Genomic DNA, 22660 nt, shown 5'->3' on the forward strand with positions numbered 1-22660 from the left:
GATTTAAGACACTGTTAGAGCATTCTTATTGGATTGATCAAATTTATCTTTAAAATTTAACTAATATTACACTTTTTTACATTTACTTATTCCATTTAAATTCAATCTCCACATTAGATTAGCCATCCACTCTCTATATAATAATAAAATATTATTAAGTTAATAATTTTTTTATTTAATTTATTTGTATCACATTTTATAATTCTACCAATTTAATATTAATAATAATTATATTCTAATTAAATTAATATTAAAAAAATCATATTTTCAAATGTAATTTAATGCTAATAAAAAAAATTGAGATTAAACTTAATTGGAGTGAGAAATTATTATTTTAATGTTTGATGAACCAATTGTAGTTCTCTATATTTGACTAATCACTGTAGCAGAAATTCAAATTATTTTAAAGATGGTCAATCCAATGTAGAATCTTTTTGGTACAAATTATCTAAATTTTAGCTAATCTTCTCATTTGGCCAAGCCAATGAAGATGCTCTTACATAATACATCTGCAATAAACTCCCAGGAGTTGACTCAAGTGGTACAGGCCTTGGGCATGAGGATATGCTCCCTTAGGTCTAAGATTCAAATTCCCTTGGGTGGAAACAATCTCTAAGGGTCAACGGACTGAAAGATTTTCTCTTTGAATTATCCAATGTGTACTTGAGGAAAACTCCTTACCGAGGGCCTATGTACCCCCTGAATTAATCGGAACACTATTCCTGGACAGCCGGTGCCAAAAAAAAAAATCTGAATTATTCCACAAGCTACTATAATTTTTGATCAAATCAACCTCAGCATTTTGAGCTACCTACTCGAGATCTTTCTGTTTTAGCTAGCAATACTAATAGTTCAAGTTTTCATTAAAAGTTCATCTCAAAATAGAATAGCACGCATCAATATGATTTCTAAATACCAGCATTTCCTCGTAACAGAACCTGACTTCAAACCAGGAACTAGAACTAATTAAAAGATTGCTACTAAATACTAAAATTGCTCAATCACATTCAGCAATGGCTAACAACAAAAAAAAGAAGTTCATATGCAACAGAAAGCAGTAATAAGCACAAATACCACGGTTCTCTAGCCAAAAATGGAAGACAGTTTTGGCAGTAATGCGTTCCGATGTCTTCAAATGCAGTACAGGATAAAACAAGATGAGGGGCATCTAAAGTAGGCAGGAGCATAATCTTAACAAGAGACATCTCTATCATTGAAACCAAATTGCTAAACTGATGGAAGAATTACCAATACAGAAAACACTAAAGTTGTGGTAGTTTAGTTTGAAAGACAGTCTAGACAAAATCCACACTATCAAGATATTCCATGACATTCGAGTGTGAACATAATCCAAACACAGTAGCCTTCCATTACTGATCGAAAAAAGCAAAAAGATTGATTAGAACTTCTAAACATAAGTGGTCACATCCCAAAAATCTCATATACCAAAACCAAAAACTGCCCGTATCCTGTTGAAAATAAGATCCCGCCATCCCCTCTCAGTATTCTCCACCACAGTCGCATTCCCATACCTGCAACCAAAAACAATCCAAACAGAGAACTTCACCCCACCAGCCGAGAAAACAATAAACTTCCTACATTTCTTAGGAACTTCGGAAAAAAAAAAAAAAAAAAATCAAGCCGACCCATCTACAAAGACCCACCTGTCTTCCTCAGGAATATCAGTATGCGCCAGCTTGACTACGGTAACCCCGGGCTCTGGCTCGTCCAAAGCAAGTTTCACCTGCAAGAATAATCCAAGACTCAGTCACTACACCAATCCCATCAATTACAATCTAATCAAACCAAAAGAACTCACCGTCGAATGAATGCCATCGTCCCAATTCGCGAACCTCCAATTCAGCACAATCAATTTCCCATCCTGCAACTCCAAATTGGTCCCAGTTACTGACCCATCAAAGATGCTAAACTCCCCACCCACCTCTTTGCTAATCCTTGCATTACTCAGCGTAAAACCCTTCCATCTATTCTCGTCCATCAGTATCTCATACATATCCCTCGCCCGACAGCTAAACTTCTCGCTCAAAGTTATCGTCTTGAACCCCTTCTTCGCCTCCTTCTTAGCCGCCGCCTTCTTTTCCACAACCAACTCCTTTGGCTTCGTTGCAGCCACCGTCGACTGAGCCTTCGGCACGATCTTCTTGACCTCCAATTCGTCCTTGGCGGGCCCACCTTTAGCCATGGTCTGCACGTAGACCCTGACCTTATCGAAAATCAAGGGCTTCCCTTTCGCGAGCATGGCCTCCTTGAGTCTCCTCCCAAGAGGGCCTTCGTCCTTGATGGAGACCTTCAATTCGGGGTCCTCGTCGGCGTTCTCGTCGGAAATGTAGGGGATTTCGACGAGACCTTCGGCTTTTAGCAGGGAATTGCCGTCGGAGTCTTTGGCCTCACCTTCCCAGGAGAGCGTGACGCTGATCTCATAGCCGGGTATGATCTTTCCCTTGCGAACGTTGAGGTAGGCCTCGCCGTCAACCTTGTCAACCTTCTTGATCTTGATGAAGAGATCGCCTTCGCCGTCGGTTACGGTGAGACCGGAAAGGAGGTTGGACAAGAGGTTTCGGGACCAATCGAGACAGTCAGTCTCGGCCCAGTGCCAGTTGTGGACGTTGGCGCCGTCAGCTCTGTCCTCCACAATCCACCGCTTGTCACCCTCTCCGTACTTTGCCATTGCCCAATGTTAGAGAACCCAAATTAAAGTATAAAGGGAGCTCCGAGAGGAGTTAGTATGTGTGCAATAGCCTGATTATGCGTACCGTAATCTCAGAGAAAGGGGGGGACACAGAGAGAGAGAAAGAGATGGTTAAAGTGAGGGAAAGTGGAAGAAGAAAATCAAGATTAGAACTTGAACCAGGAGGAGGTGGGTTCTGGAGTGAGTCTAGAAAATTATAGAAAATTTAACCATGTTTGGATAAAAAGTGGTAGGAAATTATTTTTTCATAAAAGCCCCGATTAATTCTTTGAGTTATGCCATTAAATTATTAAAAATGAAAAATACTGTCGTGACTTAAGGCATCCTTAAAGGTGAGATTAAAATTTTATAAATAATAATAAAATAATTTATAAATAATATTAAAATAATTTGAGATAAATTTTTATTGAATTTTAAGAAATAAGAGATAGAAAATTAAATAAAAAAATATAAAATTAAAATATTATTAACATCATATTTTTTAATATTATTTTTATTTTGTAATTTAAAAAAGTTGAATTGTTTTTTAATTTTTATTTGAAAAGTTGAGAAAATTATAATGATTAGTTTGAAAGTATTTATATTTAAATGATATTTGAGAAAGAAATGAGATGAAAAATATTTCCAAACATCCATGTAGCTTTATGTTAGTCAAAAGAACTTAGACAACATGTTGAAGTGGGATTTTGGAATTAGACTTAGATAGTGAGATGAGATAAAATAATATGTGAATAATAGTAAAATAGTTTGTAAATTATAACGAATTTGTTTAAATTGATATATTTTATGAAATTTTAAAAAAATAGAGAAAAAATTAATAAAAATATTATAAAGTTAAAATATTGATAAAATATAATTTTCTTAATATAAGTTTTGTTTAGAAATTTGAAAAAATTAAATTATTTTTTATATTTTGTTTAGAAGCGTGAAAAAGTTATAATAATTAAGTAATGATTAAATAAAAATTTAAAATTAAAAAATATTATATTTATGATGTTTGAATATTGAAATAAAATATGATGAGATGAAATGAAAGCTTACTTGCTATCCAAACCAAGCCTAATGGATACAATTTTAAGAAATTGGTGTTTTGAGAGGGCGCGTTGGAGATGCTCTTATTTAATAAGTGAAAAATAAGTTTATAAACACCATCAGCTCATTCTCCAATCAGTAATTGCTTGAAGGTTGGTTCTCTCATATTCAAGTCTACTTATGCTGCATTTAATAGAAATAATTGTTTTTATCATCATAAAAAGAATCGTGTCCGAGCATAAATTTATGAAAAATCTCCTCTTTAAAGCCTTGTTTGGATTCAAAACTCATCTTATCTCAACTCATCTTATATAATCATTACAATTTTTTTAAATTTCTAAACAAAATACAATTAACAATTAAACTTTTTCAAATATCAAAATAAAAATAATATTTTATTCAACTTTCAACTTTCATTTCATCACATCTCAACTCATTATCCAAACCTTCCCTCCCTAAGTGCAAAAACGACTCTATAGGTGTTCGTTGGTTCAAAAAGCAATGGTTTATTTCTATGCCACAACAGAGCTAGACGAACGAGGAGAAAGTAATGAATCCAAGTGAAGGAAGATGCAAAAGATAGGTAAACACACATTGCTTATCATTAGACAATATAAAACTTATGGTACAGTATCCAAGCTCTGGATGCACAGCTTGTGAAAGTCGCAAGAAATCTTCCCAAAGAAAATCATTCACATATCAGATAAACACTACCACAATTCACCCCCTAATCTATATACCTTCAAGTCAATCAAACTTCCACATAAAGCCATCAGAAAAGAGCAACCACCATCTGAAAATTAAGACATGCCTATGTCAGATCTCCGACAAATATTTTAAACTGTGCATACGGACTACGAAAACATAAAGGAGCTAAAAGTTCACATACCGAATTAGAGCAACTAAACATGAACTGTTATATTGTCCTGAAGTCAGCCAGCCCCGATGAATATGATTGTTTCAGTCACTTGGGCAGGAGCAATTAGCAAATTGAAGCATTTTCTTTATGCTTTGATCGTGGAAACTTTCCTCAAACTCTAACACGTCAACTTATTTTCTATAAACTAGGACCAGACCGGCTATAAAATTCAGTGAAGTCAAGCCGGAACAGTAGGAACTTTAGATCAACATGCTGCTGCACAGGCAACTGAGAAAGGAAGTCCTCAAGCAGCAATGAATATTCCTTTGCTATTTCATCCAATTCTTGTCCCGTGTTTCGAAAAAATTCACCGGCACGTTGTGTGAGGGCCTTCCTGCCATCACTTATCCAGGACCCAGGTTCTGAAGCTTTATCACTTACTGGCCTCCGTGATTTGCTCTTGTCTCGAGAGGGTAAAGAGGATTCCATTCTGCAGCAAACATGTACATTAGTATATACTAGCTTGACCGAATGCAGTTCTTACGATATTACAAAAATTTGTACAGAAATATAACAACAATAATACAGATGAATACCTTGCTTCTAGCTCACATATGCCTTCATATAATCGATCGATATGACTTCGGAACCGCAATATAAGATCAAAGAGCAAAAAGAGTGACTTGCAAAGGGTTTGGGAACGTACTCCAAGGAGGGATTTCTCTACAATTGAATGGAGATACTTCTCGTGTGCAGCCAGTAGATCATCAAGATCCTTTGCTACCTCCAGTTCACTCGAAAAATTTGACCATGACACCTCCAAGACTTCAAACATGATATAATATTGCAAGTTTGTTACAAAATGGTTCATGTCATCCCAAAGAACCTGGCATCGCCGCAGTGTTGAAAGCAACTGGAACTTGACAGCACGCTGCAGCTTAGTGAAGGAATGAGAAGTAATACAGTTTGGTTTCATCGTCTTCCAGGCACCAATAAGCGCATGCTCCCCCCGCCTAAACTTCCACAGGAAATTAAAAATTCTTAAATACCTTGCCATAACAGATTCTGTAAACACTGTATCCAAGGGCACTCTTGCATCATATTCCAATGAGAAAACATCCCAGCCTCTATCTCCAGTTTCATGTGGCATCATCTTAACCCTCAACCTATCCAATATGTCAGAATCATCATATTGAGCATTAGAAGATCGAATTGCAGTTTCCAGCAAGCCCGCTAGTTTAAAAGTGCTAATGGTGTTAGCGGGCTCTGAAAGCTCTGGCCCGACAATATCCATTAGGTACTGAACAAAATCACCTTGTCCAAGCAGTAAATACCGCTTAATTGCAAGACAATGTTCTTTGAACTTATACTCCTTGTACATAACGTCCAACAAATGCTTATCAATCCTCTTTGCTGCTTCATCAACCAAAGACTCAAGGGCATCAGTTTCACCATAACCCAGGCCCCCTCTTCTTGTTGTAGTCCCAGCAGCTGTGGCAGCTTCTGTTGCAGCATCCGCCCAACCACGATCCTCACAACAAACCCGAAGAAAATTTATCGACTTACCAGTCCTTAAAATGCGCTGTGCAAGAGATTGTGAGATAAATGAAGGAAGCATCCCAGCATGGAGCCTGTAACCATCTCTCCAAAGAGACTCGGCTTTCACAGGCTGACCCAGAATAAAAAATTCCGCAAATATATCTTCCAACTCCCCTTCCAAAACCCAACTCCTTACCATCTCAAAAAGTGGAGAACAAACTCGCTGGAGCAAGCGCCTCATGAACTCATGCACCAGTGGATCACCGTGCTGGGCATGCAAATGAATAGCCCCAGCCATTGCCCCACCCCTCAAAACCCTACACTTATCAACCAAAACAGCCATTAACCTCATTTTCACCGTCGGCTCTGCAAACCATACCGACAGTCTCCTCAATGAAAGATAATTTTCAGAGCACACCTTCTCAGAAACCAGCGGAATAGGATTCATCGACTGTGCTTCGAGCACTGCCAATAACTTGTAGTACTCTGAAAGCTCATCCTGCAGTGCAGCACAAAAGGCCTGCCCAACGATTCCCACATCCTCGGCAGGAAACCGATCCATACTCTCTGAAATATACCCTTTAACTTTCCGAAACAACCAACCCAATTCGCAAAGCTTCTGGACGACTACCCGGGTTGCTCTTGGAACCTTTACTAAATCCGGTAAAACAAACCCATCAGCATTTTTATCAAATTTGACGTACCTCCCGTCAATTCCTTGACAAGCATACAACACATCTCTCACCAAAACCTCTTCACACACCTCATTCTCTTCCTTAACCAAGTTCACGAACTCCCTAAATGCAATTTCACGTCGATTTTCCGGGTCTTTTGAGACTAACAAAACCCCATTTCTCCAATCTTCTTCTTTGCTTCCTAGAGTACGTGAAACCCTATAACGATTACCCGATTCGGCGTTGTTTAACGCCAAATGGGGCAACAAAACCGAGGAATCTAACTGGGTTTTCGCGGCTTTCCGGTCGTCGGCTATGATTTTGAGCAAATAAAGGACAGCCCATTTGTTATTGACGCTACCTAGGCCGGTTTTGGAGGCGAACTTGGAGTTAAGCTCGGCGAAAGTGAGGGCTTCGGAGGACTTACCTTGGGTGGCGAGACGGCGCTTGATGGACTCGGCGATGGCGGCGGCGTCGGGGGCAATGGAGGGGGTCATTCGGCTGGAAAGTAAGCGAACTGCGTAGCGAAGAGAGTTGCGAAAATCGGGAGAATCAGGGTCAAGGGCGTGCGAATCGGAGGTGGGGTTTCGGGAGAGCAAGCGTAGGACCAGCTCTTTGATCAGATCTGAGACCTTTTGGTGGTCTTCCTCTTCCATTGCCCTTCACACACTCGCACCCACAGAGAAAGAGAAGGGGATTGTGAATTTTTTGCGAGTATGTGCGGACGGAAGTATGGGCGCGGAAACGAGAAGCCAACTTTTTGAAATGGGGTCTGGTCTGGTGTACTCTGCGTGTTGGAGCACATCCGCTGGCGTTGAAACTCGGAACCTGAAAATATCACCAGGTGAGGTAGGTCTCTGAATTTGGCGACTTACCATTCCTTATTATTGAATTTTTTTTTCGAATTTAGATTAAAAATTTTAAAATATAACATTCTTGTATAATTTAAAATAAAATAAATTCAACTAATGTAATTATATAATTTAATTAAAACTAAATATAAAAATTGATTTACGAAAAAAAAAAAAAAGTCAATTTTTATAAAATTAAATTTATTTTTGATTAAATTACACAATTATGTTGGTTGATTGAATTTATTTATTTTTTTCTAAATTATGCAAAAATGTCATGTTATGAGATTCTCAATCTAGATTCAAAGATAAAAAAGAAAAAAATAATAGCTGAGTAGTAAAGTAATAGTAAATAAAGTATGGAACATAGAAGCAGTTGAGTTCATTTGAATTAAGTTTAAATTTAAACATAATCTAGTATTCAAACACACAATTTTTAAATTACTAAACATTACTCAACTCAATACATTTTTACATATGGGACCCACAATCTTTTTCAACTCAAAATCTTTTTACACGCAAGATTCATAAACTTTTTCAATTTCTCATAAACATATCTAAATATATCTTAACATTCAAACAAATTTAAATCCATCTTAGGTGTGTCTCATAATACTTACTTCATCATCTCAACTCACTATTATTTATAAAGAACTCAACTCAGTTCAATTCAGCTCAACATCTAAATACAATCTAAGAATATCATTACCCTACATAAAAATACAAAGATTTTCATGCCAATTTTTACATCAATTGGGCCTCTAAAAGAAATAGTTACATCAATTGGAACTTATTTATTTTCCCACAAATCAAATTATGTTGCCTGAATTTTAATTTTAATTTTAATTTTAAAACTCATCTCTACTGAATTTTTTTTTTTAGCATTTAAAAGAGAATTAATATTAAATACGATTTTAGAGTATGTAAGTTTCTACATTTTTTTAACAAAAAATTTGAGTACACTACTAAAAAAATATTTTTTCATATAAATTTTAGATTTATTTATTTAAATAAAATGTGTGAAACTTGCACATTATTATACCTAACATTACTTTTGAAAGAGGGTTAGGGCTTATTTGGAAATAGATTTTATCCTAAAATTATAATCTCATTTCATTCTCAAACATAATTTAAATACAAATATTTTTAAATTAATCATTATAACTTTTTTAAACTAACTATTACAACTTTTTAAAACTTTCAAATAAAAAATAAAAAAAAATCAACTTTTTCAAACTTCAAACAAAAATATTATTATAAAATTATATTCTAACAATATTTTAACTTTCTAATTTTTTTATTCAATTTTTTTCTCTCATTTTTCAAAACTTAAAAAATATTAAACTCAAACTATCTCACTACTATTTACAAACTATCTTATTACTATTTACAAAATGATTATCTCATCTCACTCCCCAAAAGAGTCCTTATTATAATTTTTATTTGTAACCATGCTTTAGTCCTCATTTTTTTCATATTTTCTCTTAATTTATATCAAATTCTTATATAAAATAAAATAAAAAATTTTATTTTTTAAATCTCAAAATAAAAATAATATTTAAAAAATATTTTTTAATAATATTTTATTTAATTTTTAATTTTAATCTCATTTTATTTAATTTTATTTTATCTATAAAAATAAACGATACCTAATACGTGGTTAAATTGGGTTGGGCCGAGTCTTTGAAAAATATGGCTTGGTGTTTAGGATGACGTCTCAGTTGTTTATTTTGTCGGTAGGGCCTTTTATTTTTTTTAAAGGTCGGTAGGGCCTTTTCAATCCAATCATATGAGTCAATGAGTCATGATTATGTACACACAACGTGACAAAACCAAATGCGCCCTTTCGTTGTTCTTCAGTGCTTTGCGAATTATGCACCTGATATATATTATAATTCAATAATTATATTTAAAAGCATATACACTATACAATTTACGTGATATAATTTAATTTAAAATATAAAAAATATTAATCTTCTTGCTGGGGCTCCCACTGATTTTTTATTTTATTTTTTATTTAATAATTAATGAAATATTTTTTAATGATGTTGTTAATTTTTTTAAAAATATATTTATAAAATGTTAATAAAATACATATAAAAAAATATAAATAAAATATACTAACGGGAGCTCCAACAATATCCGTAGAGCCACCATTAAAATATATTATAGCATATAGATGAAGATATGTTATGATAGAACAAATAAGATGCTACAAAGATGAGTGTGGCAAAAAGGATTCCCCTCGTTAGGTTTGGTTGATAAAGTTGATAAGTACGAAATAATATGGCATAATTGTTTATACGTATAAGATTGCAAGTAGTTTTCAACAGTATTATTAATTTCACATTAAAATAAAAAAAATACTTTGGAACTAATTGTTTATACAGTTCTTATATATACAACGGTAGATACAACAGATATGCAGTCGTTTATGCCACATCAAATTTAAAATGAATTTTTCCTCTCTCATCAGCTCTCTCTCTCATCAACTCAATCTTTTTCTCTTACCAGCTCAAGCAGCTCGGTCTCTCCCTCTCCTCAACTCTCTCTCATCTCTCTCATCAGCTCGGTCTCTCTCATCAAGTATCTCCACGTCAGTTACGTTTGCACGTCATTTACACTATACACTTGTGTTTATATGCTATCAGATGGAAAAGGTACTCGTGCTGTTCTTCTCTGTGGTGTCCAATGTTTCACCCCCCCTGAATTGATCCAATATTCATCAATGTTTTGAAGAGTACTTAATTTTTATTGAAAACATTATGGTTAACGAAGGAATTTTGAGTATTTTTGAGTTTTTTTTTTTTTAAATATATTATATTTGCAAGTCGGTGGATAAAACACACAATTCATATTATTGACATGACAAAACTTGATTTGTAACAAAAATTTAAATTTAAATTCCTTATAAATTAATTCCATTATATTATAGGGATGCTATTCACACCATATAAAACGGCGTAACCCCCTCCCCACCCCCCGCCCTGTATAGGTTGAGGATGGAGTTTTTACCTCAGCCCCCCACCCCGCACCGGGGGGTGAGACGGACTCTCAATTTGCTCTGTCACGCGCTTAATTCAATAATGAATTATAATCCATTAGGCCTAAAAATTATTTATGGGTTCAAAAGTGATCAAAAATATATTTTTGAATCCAAATTATAAATTTAAATTTATAGATATGACTATAATTTAAAATTATGTAGTTTTCAAATTTGTTATTACATATTTTGTATAAATTATAGTGTAATAGAGTAATCTTTTTATAAATTTTCTTTACAATATAAGTTTTACATTTAAGTAATGTGAGATTCTTGTATTATCTTGACAATTTATAAAATAATTATCTTACTATACCTCAACTTATATAAAATATTAAGTAAAATTTTTACTTAATACATATTACTATATTTATATATAATATAAATAATAATAATTTATAAATATATATAATAAAATATATAAGTGTGTAGCAGGTCCCAACCCCACATGCTAGGGGGTGGGGCGGCCCCGTTGGCCACCCCTAAATTATATTGGGGGGTAAAAAGCATGCTCTTCACGCTAGTTCATGAGTAGAATAACTATCTTTATTTAATTTTTCAATCTTTTAACCTTAAATTACCAAATTATTGGCAACGATTTTCGAGATAAAAAGCACTACAAAAACAAATTTCTTGAAACTTTATTCTCAAATAAAACTTATTTTTATATTTCCAAATAGATTTATAACATTCACCCAATATATATATATATATATATATATATCTCAATTAAGAAAAAAGATTATAATCTAAACATGGCTATTCTTCCTGATTCTAAAGGAAAATAATGCTCTTCTTGTCGGAGTTCTTCTTGAGATTTTTTATTTTTTTTACTTAATAATTAAGAAAATATTTTTTTATGATGTTGTAAATTTTTTATTTATTTTAAAAATATTAAAAAATACATATAAAAAAAAAAATAAAAAATGTAAAATACACTGGTGGAGACTCCAAACGATGCCGTAGAGCCACCCTCCTCTAACATACCTATTTTTTATTCCACCCTCCACATTATCAATATTTTGCAAAAGTTCATTTTTTTTTCCCTAAATTTGCAAAAGATCGTTGAAAAGTAAGAAATGGTATGAACTATGACATTTCCCCCAAATGCCAAGCAAAGGACAAAAAGAGTATACTGAATCCTGATTGACCAATGCGAAACTTGTGTACTCCAACTCCCCCAGTGTATACGTTCGTGGAACAATCTGAACTCGCTGCGTTTGAAAAAATGTGTACTCGCCGAGTCATTCGGTGAGTTTGACTGACTTTTACGCACATTTCAATACGGTAAAATGCCTTTGCTCCTTCTTACTTTTTATTTTTTCTAACAAGACCATATATTTACTTGAATTGAGCTAAGCAAACTCCAAAATTCACGTGATTACGCTAAAAAATTTATTCTCTCAAGTTTAATTTGCTTGTATAAGGTTGATGATTTTCTAATTTCATGACATTTTTCATCATTTTTACTAAAGATATTAAGATAAAGTTTGAATAGTGAATTAAGATAAGTTGAAAATTAAATTAAATATTATTATTATTTTAAAATTTAAAAAAATTAAATTATTTATTGTATTTTGTGTAAAATTTTATGAAATTTATAATAATGAGATGAGATAGATTGAGACCCTCTCAAATTGAGGCTTTTTTTTAATAATTTTTTTAATCTAGATATTTTTTATTTTTTGAAAAGAGATGTACGCACTCTAAATGCAATAAAATTTAGTCTAAATATAAATTTTATTATACGAAATATTGTATATAGATATTATGAAGTTTGGAATTAAATACAATAAAATTCACCTTATATCTTTATACTTCTTTCGTATTATAAAAATATTTTTAGAAAAATTATAGGAAATGTCACTCGATTACTCATAGAGGGAACGTGACAGAGGATCCCAGCGAGTAGTCGTTGTTACTCTAGACGCGAGAGTACAGGACTCAGTTCTTTATTCTAGAAATTAAAACGTCAACGGTCTTAAGTAAAAAATAAAATAAAAAACGAGAGAGAGAGAGAGAGAGAGAGGTATCGAGAATTCAAATGTTGCGTGCGGGTCGAGCCACTGGTCCACGGTCTGGGACAAAAAATTAAAACACAAAAAGTAAAAAGAAATTAAGCGAAAAACATTAGAAAAAGGGAGAAACTCTTTATAATAAAACCACATTTCACAGTAATGATTTGTGGAAGCATAGAGACAAGTCGACAACACAGACCTCCATGACCAGCACCGATAAAAACAGGATATCCTTTTTTATTTTTGTTCTACAAATTCCATAACCAGGTAATACGCGCAAGTCCCGGAGCTCGTGGAACTGGTTTGTTTTTGTTGTTTTTTTTTTTTTTCGTTCTGAAAGTTTTGTTTTTGGTTTTTGTTTTCTTGTTCATGATTCGAGTGAAACCCATGAGTTTATGGATTTAATTTGATCGTTTTCTGAGACATTTGGCTCGGAAATCTCAATTGATTATTTGTATATGTTGTGGGCTTGTTTTTTCTTTTGATCGGATGATGATTTTTGGATCGTATAAATGGGTATTCTTTTGGCTTTTCTTCTCGTGCCAGATTTCACCGCATTCTTGATTTGGTTAAGTGGGAAAGATAGTTTTTGGCAAGACCCAGTTTTGCGTTTGATTGGAGTTGGTTGGATGGAATTTTGAGACAGGATTTTGCGTTGTTTTAGTATTCTTATAACTATTTTGATTTATTTTATTAATGACTTAAGTGGGAAAGTAATGATTGGCAAATAAGTTTTGAACTACGTGGAAAATTGTGTTTTGTTTTTAATTTGAATTTGTTCGGGTTTCATATCTTGACTGATTCGGTGCTTGATATAAGAGGGATTGCATTTGCCAGAATTCTGTTCGGCACTTATGCCATATTTTTTTTTTGGAATTTTTGTTCTAATGGTTTGTGCATAGATTTTGATTGCTTCACGGTTGATCTAAATGGAAATGGCTGTTTTCTGAAAACCCACTTCGAGTTTGTTCCGTTTATGTTGAATGCGCTCAAGGTCGTTGGAGATTTGTTTGACTGAGGTATGGTGGAGGAACTATGCGAAACTTTTTGGTCTGGGTTATATATTTGCGTTTAGCTTTGTTTTCTCCATTTTGTATAATATTTTTAAAGCTGAATCACTCTTTATTTGGTGTTTATTTGCGTTTAGCTTTGTTGTTTCCATTTTGTACAATGTTTTAGCTGAAACACTCTTCATGGGGTATTTTACTTTTGAAAACAAATATCGTGTGTTATTTCCTCTTCTTGTTCTTGTTAAGGCACATGCAATTTCCTATCAATTCTAATACTGGTGAACTGCAAAGTTAGAAACTTTTATTTATCTGCAAAGCACCGCTTCTCATTTCCTGACTACTTTCATTGTTTTTCATGGGGAAGAGATTTATTAAAATTGTTTTACTGGGGAATTCAAAAGAAAGGATGGGACCTACTGATGTTGTCAAAGCAAAGCTGTAGTATAGAACTTCTGAATTCCCAGTTACAATCTTTAATCATTAGAATAAACGGCTAGTTTTATGATTTGGGAAATGTTGTTAATAGACAAGTTTTATGATGTGGAAATTGTAGTAATAAACGAGTAGTTTTATAATTTGGGAATTGTAGCATAGAAACACCCAGATAGCATAGAGGCCCACTAGTTGTATAGTGAGAACCTGGCAAACTAAATTCTACAATTTATCAGTGTGATTTTTCTCCACTTTCAAAAGCCAGAAGAGTACTCTTGAAATGCAAGTTAAATAGGACTAATGTGCTGTAAGCATACATCTATGGATCTCTTGCGAGTTGGAAATATATTTGTTCATACTTATCTGGTCCAAGATCTGTACATACTGGAAAACAACAATGGCTTGGAAATATATGGTTTTATTTAGTGTCTATGAGGTTCTTTCACACTAAGATCCCTTATATTCCTGACAGAGCAATATCACCATAGGTGATTGGAGGAGGCACAATTAAGGAGGCAATTACAGTTCTGGATCTTGGTCATTGAGCTACAAATATCATTAGATATCTATCAGCCATGGCTCCTGGTAGCAGCGCTTGCAAAGAAGTTGTTGAGTCTTATTCTACAGTTTCAGATTATGAAATAGCAACAGCAGAGCTGGAGACTATTAGTAAACCTACAAGAGCTACCAATGGTTCTGGTGGACAGCAGGGGATTTATTCAACTAATGGTGTGCATGAACTGCTTGAGTGCCCCGTCTGCACATGTTTGATGTACCCTCCAATTCACCAGGTATGCTAATCCCATATGTTCCATTCCTGAACTTTTTTATGATCTGTTTCTGATAGGACTTCCATTTTTAGTTCTGGGATGTTCATATGGAATGACTCCTGTAATTACTATGGTATCATTCATAGAACATCATTTGAAATTTATAGAATTTAAATTATTACGTTTAGCACGTTTGGTGATGGCTCCATTATATATGCATTCTTTCAATTTTATATTCTACTCCACTGTAAAGGTTGTATTGAAGTTTCAAATGCTGATGTTAACCAAATTCTGGGTACAAATAACTTTCTGTCACATGTTCAAATATAACTATAATGCAGGATTGTTTCAGTTGAAATGAGACAAAAAGGCTAATGTACTGAATACACCGTCGAAGAATAATGCTTAAGTAATGGGCTCTCACATACACACATACATAACCTTGGTATTTTTCTTGTAATCTAGCCTACAATGACGCTTGGGTTCTTACTGTTCCCCTTACAATGCAGGTGCAATGGCAACTATGCGTTTAATGTAACTTGAATATATAAATAATTTATTATTATAGACCCAAAAGGAATTCACTTATGACCAAATCTTAATATAGCTATGAATTATAAAAGAATGTTTTAAGCACATGACAGTGACTGAAGTATTAATTTTCTTGAACATTTTCTATTTTAATGAATCTGTGTGGTGGAAGAATATGTCAAAGGGAGGCATGTCTGTTCTGTTTATTAACACCCTATTCAGTTTTTGAAGCTGCTGGCCTCTTAGGGTGGGGTTTACTTTTAAGTTTTAACTAATATTATCGTTCCAAATCTAATTTCGACCTATTGGATGTGGTATACACCATCTAAAAGGAAGGACACTTTTAGGTTATGAATTTATTACCTGGTGGGTAGCTTTGGAGACTTCTAGGTAGCTGTATAGCTAATGCCTAAGAGATATATCTTGGCTGGTGTTTGGAGTACTTTTTGTTGTAAGTGATTTAACTAGTAATTTGATTGGGAAAGCTTTGCAGTGAGTTGTAACTGCTTCCTACGTTTGAGCTGGTTTGGTTATTACATTTTAAAATAGAATTAGAAAAGAGCTTATTGTCAGTTTTCTCTTAACATGCTGGTTTTGAAATGATTCTAACACATTCTAGATAAGAGTGCCCAAATTTTAAACACATTCTGAACTCCTTTCGTATTTGGATTCTCATTTTGTAGTGTCCAAATGGCCATACTCTGTGTTCAAACTGCAAGATAAGAGTGCACAATTGTTGCCCAACTTGCCGCTACGATCTTGGGAATATAAGGTGTTTGGCTCTGGAGAAAGTTGCTGAATCGTTGGAGCTCCCATGCACATACCAGACTTTGGGTTGCACTGATATTTTCCCATACTACAGTAAGCTTAAGCATGAGCAACACTGTCGATTCCGTCCATTCAGTTGCCCTTATGCTGGATCTGAGTGCTCTGTCACGGGTGACATCCCAACTCTTGTTGCACATCTTAAGGATGATCACAAGGTTGACATGCATGATGGGTGTACCTTCAACCATCGATATGTTAAATCAAACCCACATGAAGTTGAAAATGCCACATGGATGTTGACTGTAAGTATTTTATGCTATGGTCCTAATATCTAGCTAGTTGTGCTGACTTTTGTAATTTCTCAGGTCCCATTTCTATCTTCTCTGTGTCTTATTGGAACATGGAGGAGATGGCCTGAGCCCTGAGCTGTCCCTTATTCATAAATACACTACTCGTTCAAGTAAAAAAAAATCTTGGACGGGCTGGAAGTATATTGGACAAGATATGATTATATCTTATGCCTCATTTCTTGTTAGGGCTTACAAAATCTTGCATCACTCATTATCATAAATTTTTTTATGGTAGCAAGATTTGGTAATTCTTCTTGTGCCTAATTTGTTGGGATTCAGGCTTAGTTAAGTTGAGTTGAGTTTAAGATTCGGTCATTTTTAGCACATAGTGGTAGTGCTGGTGAGTGGCTGTTGATCTAAATTTAGTTTTTAAATAAATGAAATGGGAAAAGTGGTTCCTAATTGCTTCTTGCACTGCTTGGGAACTGATAAATGATAATAATTTCTTAAGCGGGTTCACATGCTTTTTGTACAGGTTGTTTGTAAAACATATTTCATGCTCCTAAAGGAATTGGTCGAGTATTGTTATTTTAATCAAATTGCATTAGTTGCATTAGCAGCAATTAGTTGTATGCGAAGTGATCTTTTCCCTAGATTCACTCCCATATACCCGCTTCCTTATTCAGAAATAAAAACGTTTATATACCTACTTCATATCATGTACTTTTTTCATTCTCTATGCAAACAAGTTTAATGCATTCCAATTTAATGTTTTGATCTGCCTTTTTGTGCAGGTGTTCAACTGTTTTGGAAGACAATTCTGTTTGCATTTTGAGGCTTTCCAGCTTGGTGTGGCACCAGTATACATGGCCTTCTTGCGATTCATGGGCGATGACAATGAGGCAAAGAAATTCAGCTATAGTTTGGAAGTTGGTGCAAATGGTCGTAAGCTCATATGGCAAGGTATACCAAGAAGCATTCGTGACAGTCATAAGAAAGTTCGTGACAGTCAGGACGGACTCATTATTCAGAGGAATATGGCTCTATACTTTTCTGGTGGGGATAGGCAAGAGCTGAAGTTGAGGGTTACTGGCCGTATATGGAAAGAAGAATAACAGCTAGAAAGATTATGAATGTTTAGGTGAGTGTACAGTAAGACATTGGGGTTGCTTCATGTGGCAACTGGTGAAGCTTTAATTATTCCGATTAGGTTTCCCTTTGTGTTTACATGATGTCTCTGTAACTGGGGTGAAGGCTCGCTGCATTTGTTAGCTTGCCTGCAGTCCACATGCTCCTGTTGAAATTAGTGTAAAAGATCAAAACATACCAAAAGATTCATTTGGTATTATGAATGTGTTTTATATTTTATTGATCTTCTATAATTTTGTTATTTCCTTCCATCTGGAGGCTTTTAGTTTTAGCCCTTAAATTAGCTTCTTCTGCAACTTCGTTCACTGTTTTCCATATCCTCGAACCTATCATCACGCGTCATTCTTACCTCTTGACTATTGAGAATGCATGGACAGTGGACGCAAAAATAAAGGTCCCGTAATTTTATTAACTTTAGTGCCTATACTTATGAATCATTCAAGGATCGCCAACGGGCCAAGCAATCAATAGCTTCAATACTTTCTTCCTCCTTTTGAGTGTATTGTACGATGCCTGGGATTTTGGCCTCGACCCATACATTCATTTCTCACTCGTTTGACCCTGCTCATACAAACTGGTGTTAGATTTACAATGAATATATTTCATGTTCTCTGTCTTCTCTATGAAAAATACTTATAATCTACAAATAGATCTTATAAAAATAAACTAATATAACTTGGCGTTGTACTAAAATGGCTTTTACAGTAAATAAATATGACATACCACGTCAAACTACATAAATTTGTGACTGGGTTAAATGACTCGGCTTGCGATATTGTGGTTAGTAAATTAGGAAGTACAGAAGACGTGCATTATTCCTTGAGAGACATGAAATATCAAATATTCGTTTGCTAAGATCAACTTTTGCACCATCAGACCATGTCTACGGCTTTAAACTTGGTTTTTGTATGGAGTTCGGACAATGAAGTTGTGGGTCAAACGGCGACAGTTGGACGTTGCATTTTTATAGCATAATCCATATCTAAACATCTGAGTTTTATTATCTGTGTTTTTATTAAACGAGGCATGAAATCTCCCCGTCTGTCTTTTTGTTTTTGGGGACGTGCATCGTGGGGGGCACTTAGACGTGTAGGGTGGGTTATTAGGTTTGTTTTAGCGGTTAAACCCTCCAACCGAGCTTCCCGCGGAAACAGAAGAACGTCTGCCTTTGCCCCGAAACAGAGACACATCCGAGGAAGTTAGAGAGGAACGACTTTCTGCTTCCCCTGTTTCCAGATATCTTCCCATTATTTCACAATTTCTTTTTCTCGGTCTCTGTCTGTATCGATTGAACTTTTGGTGTCTGTGCTCTTGTCGGATCGTTTGGATCCCAGGTACGACCCTCATTATTGTTATTCGAAAGTTCTTTCAAATGCTGTTAACATGGGAACATCTTTGAGTTTGCATAGGATACGTAGATGGGCAATGTTATCCTGTTATCAAATTTATCTTTTCTTTGTTGGATTAGGTGTGCTGCCTTGCTGTTATATTGAAATCTCGACAGTACTGGTGCTTTGAGATGATACAAAGTAGGAAGGGATCTTTGAAAATTAGAAAAAACTTCAATTATTTTACAAGTGATGCTACAATCACACTCGCAAGTTTCTTTCATCCACTTTCTCGGGAACCAAAAGAATATTTATTAATCTGTTTGTGCGCTTTCTATATTTTCACCTGGCTTGTTTCCATCATTTCTTTTTTATCCAGTTTTGGAGGTAAAAGGGTGGGGTGGTCATTGAAGGTCACTTTCACTGTTGGCGTTCATCTTTCTTTGATTTTTATGAGTCATGGTTTGATGTATGGGTTTGGATTGCTGTAATTGCAGGAGCTATTATATTCTGAGGAATTCCTCTTTCATTTGCTCTGCATGGGGTTTTGAGATCGCTGCAACCACAACTTGAACTATGTTCTGCTGTGGAAGTAAGGAGGAGGAAAACCACGGTCTCCCAGCTAACCACTATACTGCACCACCCAGAGGCGAAGATACATACGGTGGGGATAACAATCCTCAACTCCTTCTAATACTCTATTTGGTGTTATCTTGTTACTCTTCACCTACTCTTTAATTATGAGAACATTTTTGAGTTAGAACAAGGAAATATGTCTAAAAGTGTGATGGAGTGTGATTGCCTCTTGATTACAGGCATCGGGAGAGAAGAACCAAGGAGTTCCAACATGGTCAAAAGTGGAGCTCCTCAGAAAGTATTACCCATTGAAACACCAGCTATATCATTGGATGAGTTGAGTAGGTTGACCGGCAACTTTGACACAAAGGCTTTGATTGGAGAAGGTTCTTATGGTAGGGTATTCCATGCAAAGCTGAGTGATGGTCAGGCTGCTGCAATAAAGAAGTTGGATACCAGTTCATCACAAGAGCCAGACTCAGATTTTGCAGCTCAGGTGAGCTTTTAGGACGTCATTTTTCTGCTGAAGAAGGCAATGCGTTTGGGACTTGATTTTACTGTTTTCACGGTTGATGCAGTTATCAACAGTTTCAAGGCTTAAGCACGAGCATTTTGTTGAGTTAATCGGGTATTGTTTGGAAGCAAATAATCGAATCTTGGTACATCAGTTTGCGACTAAGGGTTCTTTACATGACATATTGCACGGTATTCCAAGTTATTTCACTCTTGAACTTTTTTCTTTTTTCTTCCCCGTTCCTTGTGGAATTCAGTTCATATTTTGTTCTCCAATGCAGGGAGGAAAGGTGTAGAAGGGGCTGCACCTGGTCCTGTTTTAAACTGGAACCAAAGAGTCAAGATTGCCTACGGGGCAGCCAAAGGCCTTGAGTTTCTGCATGAAAAGGTGCAGCCTTCTATAGTTCATCGTGATGTCAGATCTACCAATGTCCTACTTTTTGATGACTACCTGGCGAAAATTGCCGATTTTAACTTGTCAAATCAGTCTTCTGACACGGCAGCTCGGCTGCATTCAACTAGAGTCTTGGGAACATTTGGCTACCATGCTCCAGAGTAAGCCTTAGCTTTTCTCTATTTTTAGCTTCCATTCTTCATTTTGTTCAGTCTCTTGTGGAACATGAACTATGAAGTGCCAGAGGTTCTGCAATTTCCTGGATGAACACAATTGAGCAGTTGATCCATAGACTGCAAATTACATTCCTGTCACGTCTTCTCTTCTTGGGGGCCTCTGATGAAAAACACTTTATTCTGCTCTCAAGATTATTGTTTCCTGATACGGATTTTCCTTTTTCTAAACATTATTGCTTGCTGTTCAGGTATGCAATGACAGGGCAGATAACTCAGAAAAGTGATGTTTATAGTTTTGGAGTTGTTCTTCTGGAGCTCTTAACGGGAAGAAAGCCTGTAGACCATACAATGCCCAAAGGACAGCAAAGTCTTGTTACTTGGGTATTGTCTTCTGCTGGTTTTGTCTGAGTTGCTTTGTTTTCTGCTACATTTGATTTCAGTTGCCTTGCCACCAATATATTCACATCTGATCTGTATTCCAACAACCCCAGGCAACTCCAAGATTGAGCGAGGACAAAGTGAAGCAATGTGTTGATCCCAAGCTAAATAATGACTACCCACCAAAGGCGGTTGCTAAGGTATCCTTTGTTATCCTTTCCCTCAACTTTATTGTTTCAAAACTTGCAGATTTTGAAGCTTTTATATGTTCTTTTGTACTAATGGAGAATACTAGTATATAAGAACAGAAAAAAGAAAGAGCATGAATCTTGGTCTGATAACCTTCCTCCTAGGATATCTTGTCATGAAACCACTTGACTTTTAATTCTATAATTGCAATGTCTAGTTGATCTTGCAATGCATGCCTATCGCGTTCCATCCAGAATTGCTTTTCATGTTGCTAAATTCGTTGGAGGGATGAGCATTATGAGGGCTTCACCACCTAACCATTTGCTTTGTATATGATTTGGACCAAATTATGTTAATGCTATATCAACATTCCATTCCTGTCACACTCAGACTTGCATTCTTCAGTAATTGAACAATCTTTAATCGTCCATTACTGTTATTCTAAGGGGTGTGATCACCAAACGGTGTACCCCTTGGAATGACATTCTCTAATATGGTGATGGTTCCCATGAGGGGTGATGTTAAAGGAAGTGTCAAGAGACACAACCTTTTGATTTAGTCAAAAGGTTGTGTCACTTCTTAAGGATGTGACTTTTGGGTTACCATTGGTTTACCAATGGTTGTGCCTTTTCACAATAGGATGTGTCACTCCTTAAGTTTGTGACCTTTGGGCTACCATTGGTTAACCAATGGATGTGCCCTTTACCAACCGGTGCATGATGGCCTATAAATAGGGGTCATTGGTGCACAAACAAATGCACTCAATTCCCTTTGTTCATCACCAACTTGTGGGACAAATACCCTCACGGGAGTGTCACTATATTGTCGTAATTCCGCTTCTATTTGTTGTTTTAATCTCTACAATTACAGCTTTGCTAATGATATGATATGATATATCCATTGCTTTCATGTTTCATTCAAAGTTCAGACACAAACCCAACCCATGTGCTCGAGGCATGTTTTAATCCAGGAGTTTGAGCAGATTTGTTTATCCCAGAAAAGCTTTCTAGTTCTTACCGTGTTTTCATGTAATATTCTCAGTTGGGAGCAGTTGCAGCGCTCTGTGTTCAATATGAGGCAGACTTCCGGCCTAACATGACAATCGTTGTCAAGGCTCTCCAGCCACTTCTTAACTCAAAACCAGCAGGCCCAGACTCTCATGCCTAATATAATTACCTCAGAATCAGACAAACATGTCTTCTGCATTACGCAACTTTTTCCTTGTTCCTCGGAACCTTTTTTTTTAAATATATATATATATTATTCTGAAATGGATGAAGAACAGTAACAACCATATATGTTGTGTCTGACCTCCTGTGAATTTCCAATCATATATCGTGTGGATGAGAATTGTAGTTCTATAGTCTTGAATTACTCGAAATATTCAAGGGAGAAAGCAGGTTCCAGGGGCCTAAGTATTTTGAAATTGT

The 22660-nt window shown here is 35.4% G+C and overlaps 4 protein-coding genes across 8 annotated transcripts; 2 read left to right on the forward strand and 2 right to left on the reverse strand.

Moving 5' to 3' along the window:
- Window positions 1-1079: 1079 nt before the first annotated feature.
- LOC108982717 (activator of 90 kDa heat shock protein ATPase homolog 1-like) lies at window positions 1080-2901 on the reverse strand. The gene is made up of 3 exons (XM_018954172.2): window positions 1820-2901; window positions 1665-1744; window positions 1080-1532 (listed from the first exon to the last, which is right to left on the reverse strand). The coding sequence occupies exons 1-3, from the start codon at window positions 2687-2689 to the stop codon at window positions 1439-1441; spliced, it is 1044 nt and encodes a 347-aa protein (XP_018809717.1). The 5' UTR covers window positions 2690-2901; the 3' UTR covers window positions 1080-1438.
- A 1419-nt stretch (window positions 2902-4320) lies between these two features.
- On the reverse strand, window positions 4321-7655 carry LOC108982715 (gamma-tubulin complex component 3-like). Of its 2 annotated transcripts, XM_018954165.2 has the most exons (3): window positions 5198-7655; window positions 4632-5091; window positions 4321-4535 (listed from the first exon to the last, which is right to left on the reverse strand). In XM_018954165.2, exons 1-2 carry the CDS (start codon window positions 7468-7470, stop codon window positions 4800-4802), a joined length of 2565 nt encoding a protein of 854 aa, XP_018809710.2. In that variant the 5' UTR covers window positions 7471-7655; the 3' UTR covers window positions 4321-4535; window positions 4632-4799. The 2 variants fall into 2 exon arrangements, with proteins under 2 accessions (XP_018809710.2, XP_035545681.1); XM_035689788.1 differs by lacking the exon at window positions 4321-4535 and having other exon boundaries at window positions 4917-5091; window positions 5308-7655.
- Window positions 7656-12872: 5217 nt separating this feature from the next.
- On the forward strand, window positions 12873-17904 carry LOC108982716 (E3 ubiquitin-protein ligase SINAT2). Of its 4 annotated transcripts, XM_018954167.2 has the most exons (5): window positions 12873-12993; window positions 13629-13745; window positions 14641-14959; window positions 16153-16539; window positions 17322-17904. In XM_018954167.2, exons 3-5 carry the CDS (start codon window positions 14744-14746, stop codon window positions 17640-17642), a joined length of 924 nt encoding a protein of 307 aa, XP_018809712.1. In that variant the 5' UTR covers window positions 12873-12993; window positions 13629-13745; window positions 14641-14743; the 3' UTR covers window positions 17643-17904. The 4 variants fall into 4 exon arrangements, with proteins under 4 accessions (XP_018809712.1, XP_018809711.1, XP_035545669.1 ...); XM_018954166.2 differs by lacking the exon at window positions 13629-13745 and having other exon boundaries at window positions 12874-12993; XM_035689776.1 differs by having other exon boundaries at window positions 12875-13745.
- A 988-nt stretch (window positions 17905-18892) lies between these two features.
- LOC108982707 (probable protein kinase At2g41970) lies at window positions 18893-22397 on the forward strand. The gene is made up of 8 exons (XM_018954146.2): window positions 18893-19010; window positions 19502-19668; window positions 19820-20076; window positions 20159-20285; window positions 20375-20648; window positions 20912-21044; window positions 21155-21241; window positions 22272-22397. Exons 2-8 carry the CDS (start codon window positions 19581-19583, stop codon window positions 22395-22397), a joined length of 1092 nt encoding a protein of 363 aa, XP_018809691.2. The 5' UTR covers window positions 18893-19010; window positions 19502-19580.
- The last annotated feature ends 263 nt before the right edge of the window (window positions 22398-22660 follow it).

The sequence above is a fragment of the Juglans regia genome, chromosome 4 (genome assembly GCF_001411555.2).
Source record: "Juglans regia cultivar Chandler chromosome 4, Walnut 2.0, whole genome shotgun sequence".
NCBI classification, from domain to species: domain Eukaryota; kingdom Viridiplantae; phylum Streptophyta; class Magnoliopsida; order Fagales; family Juglandaceae; genus Juglans; species Juglans regia.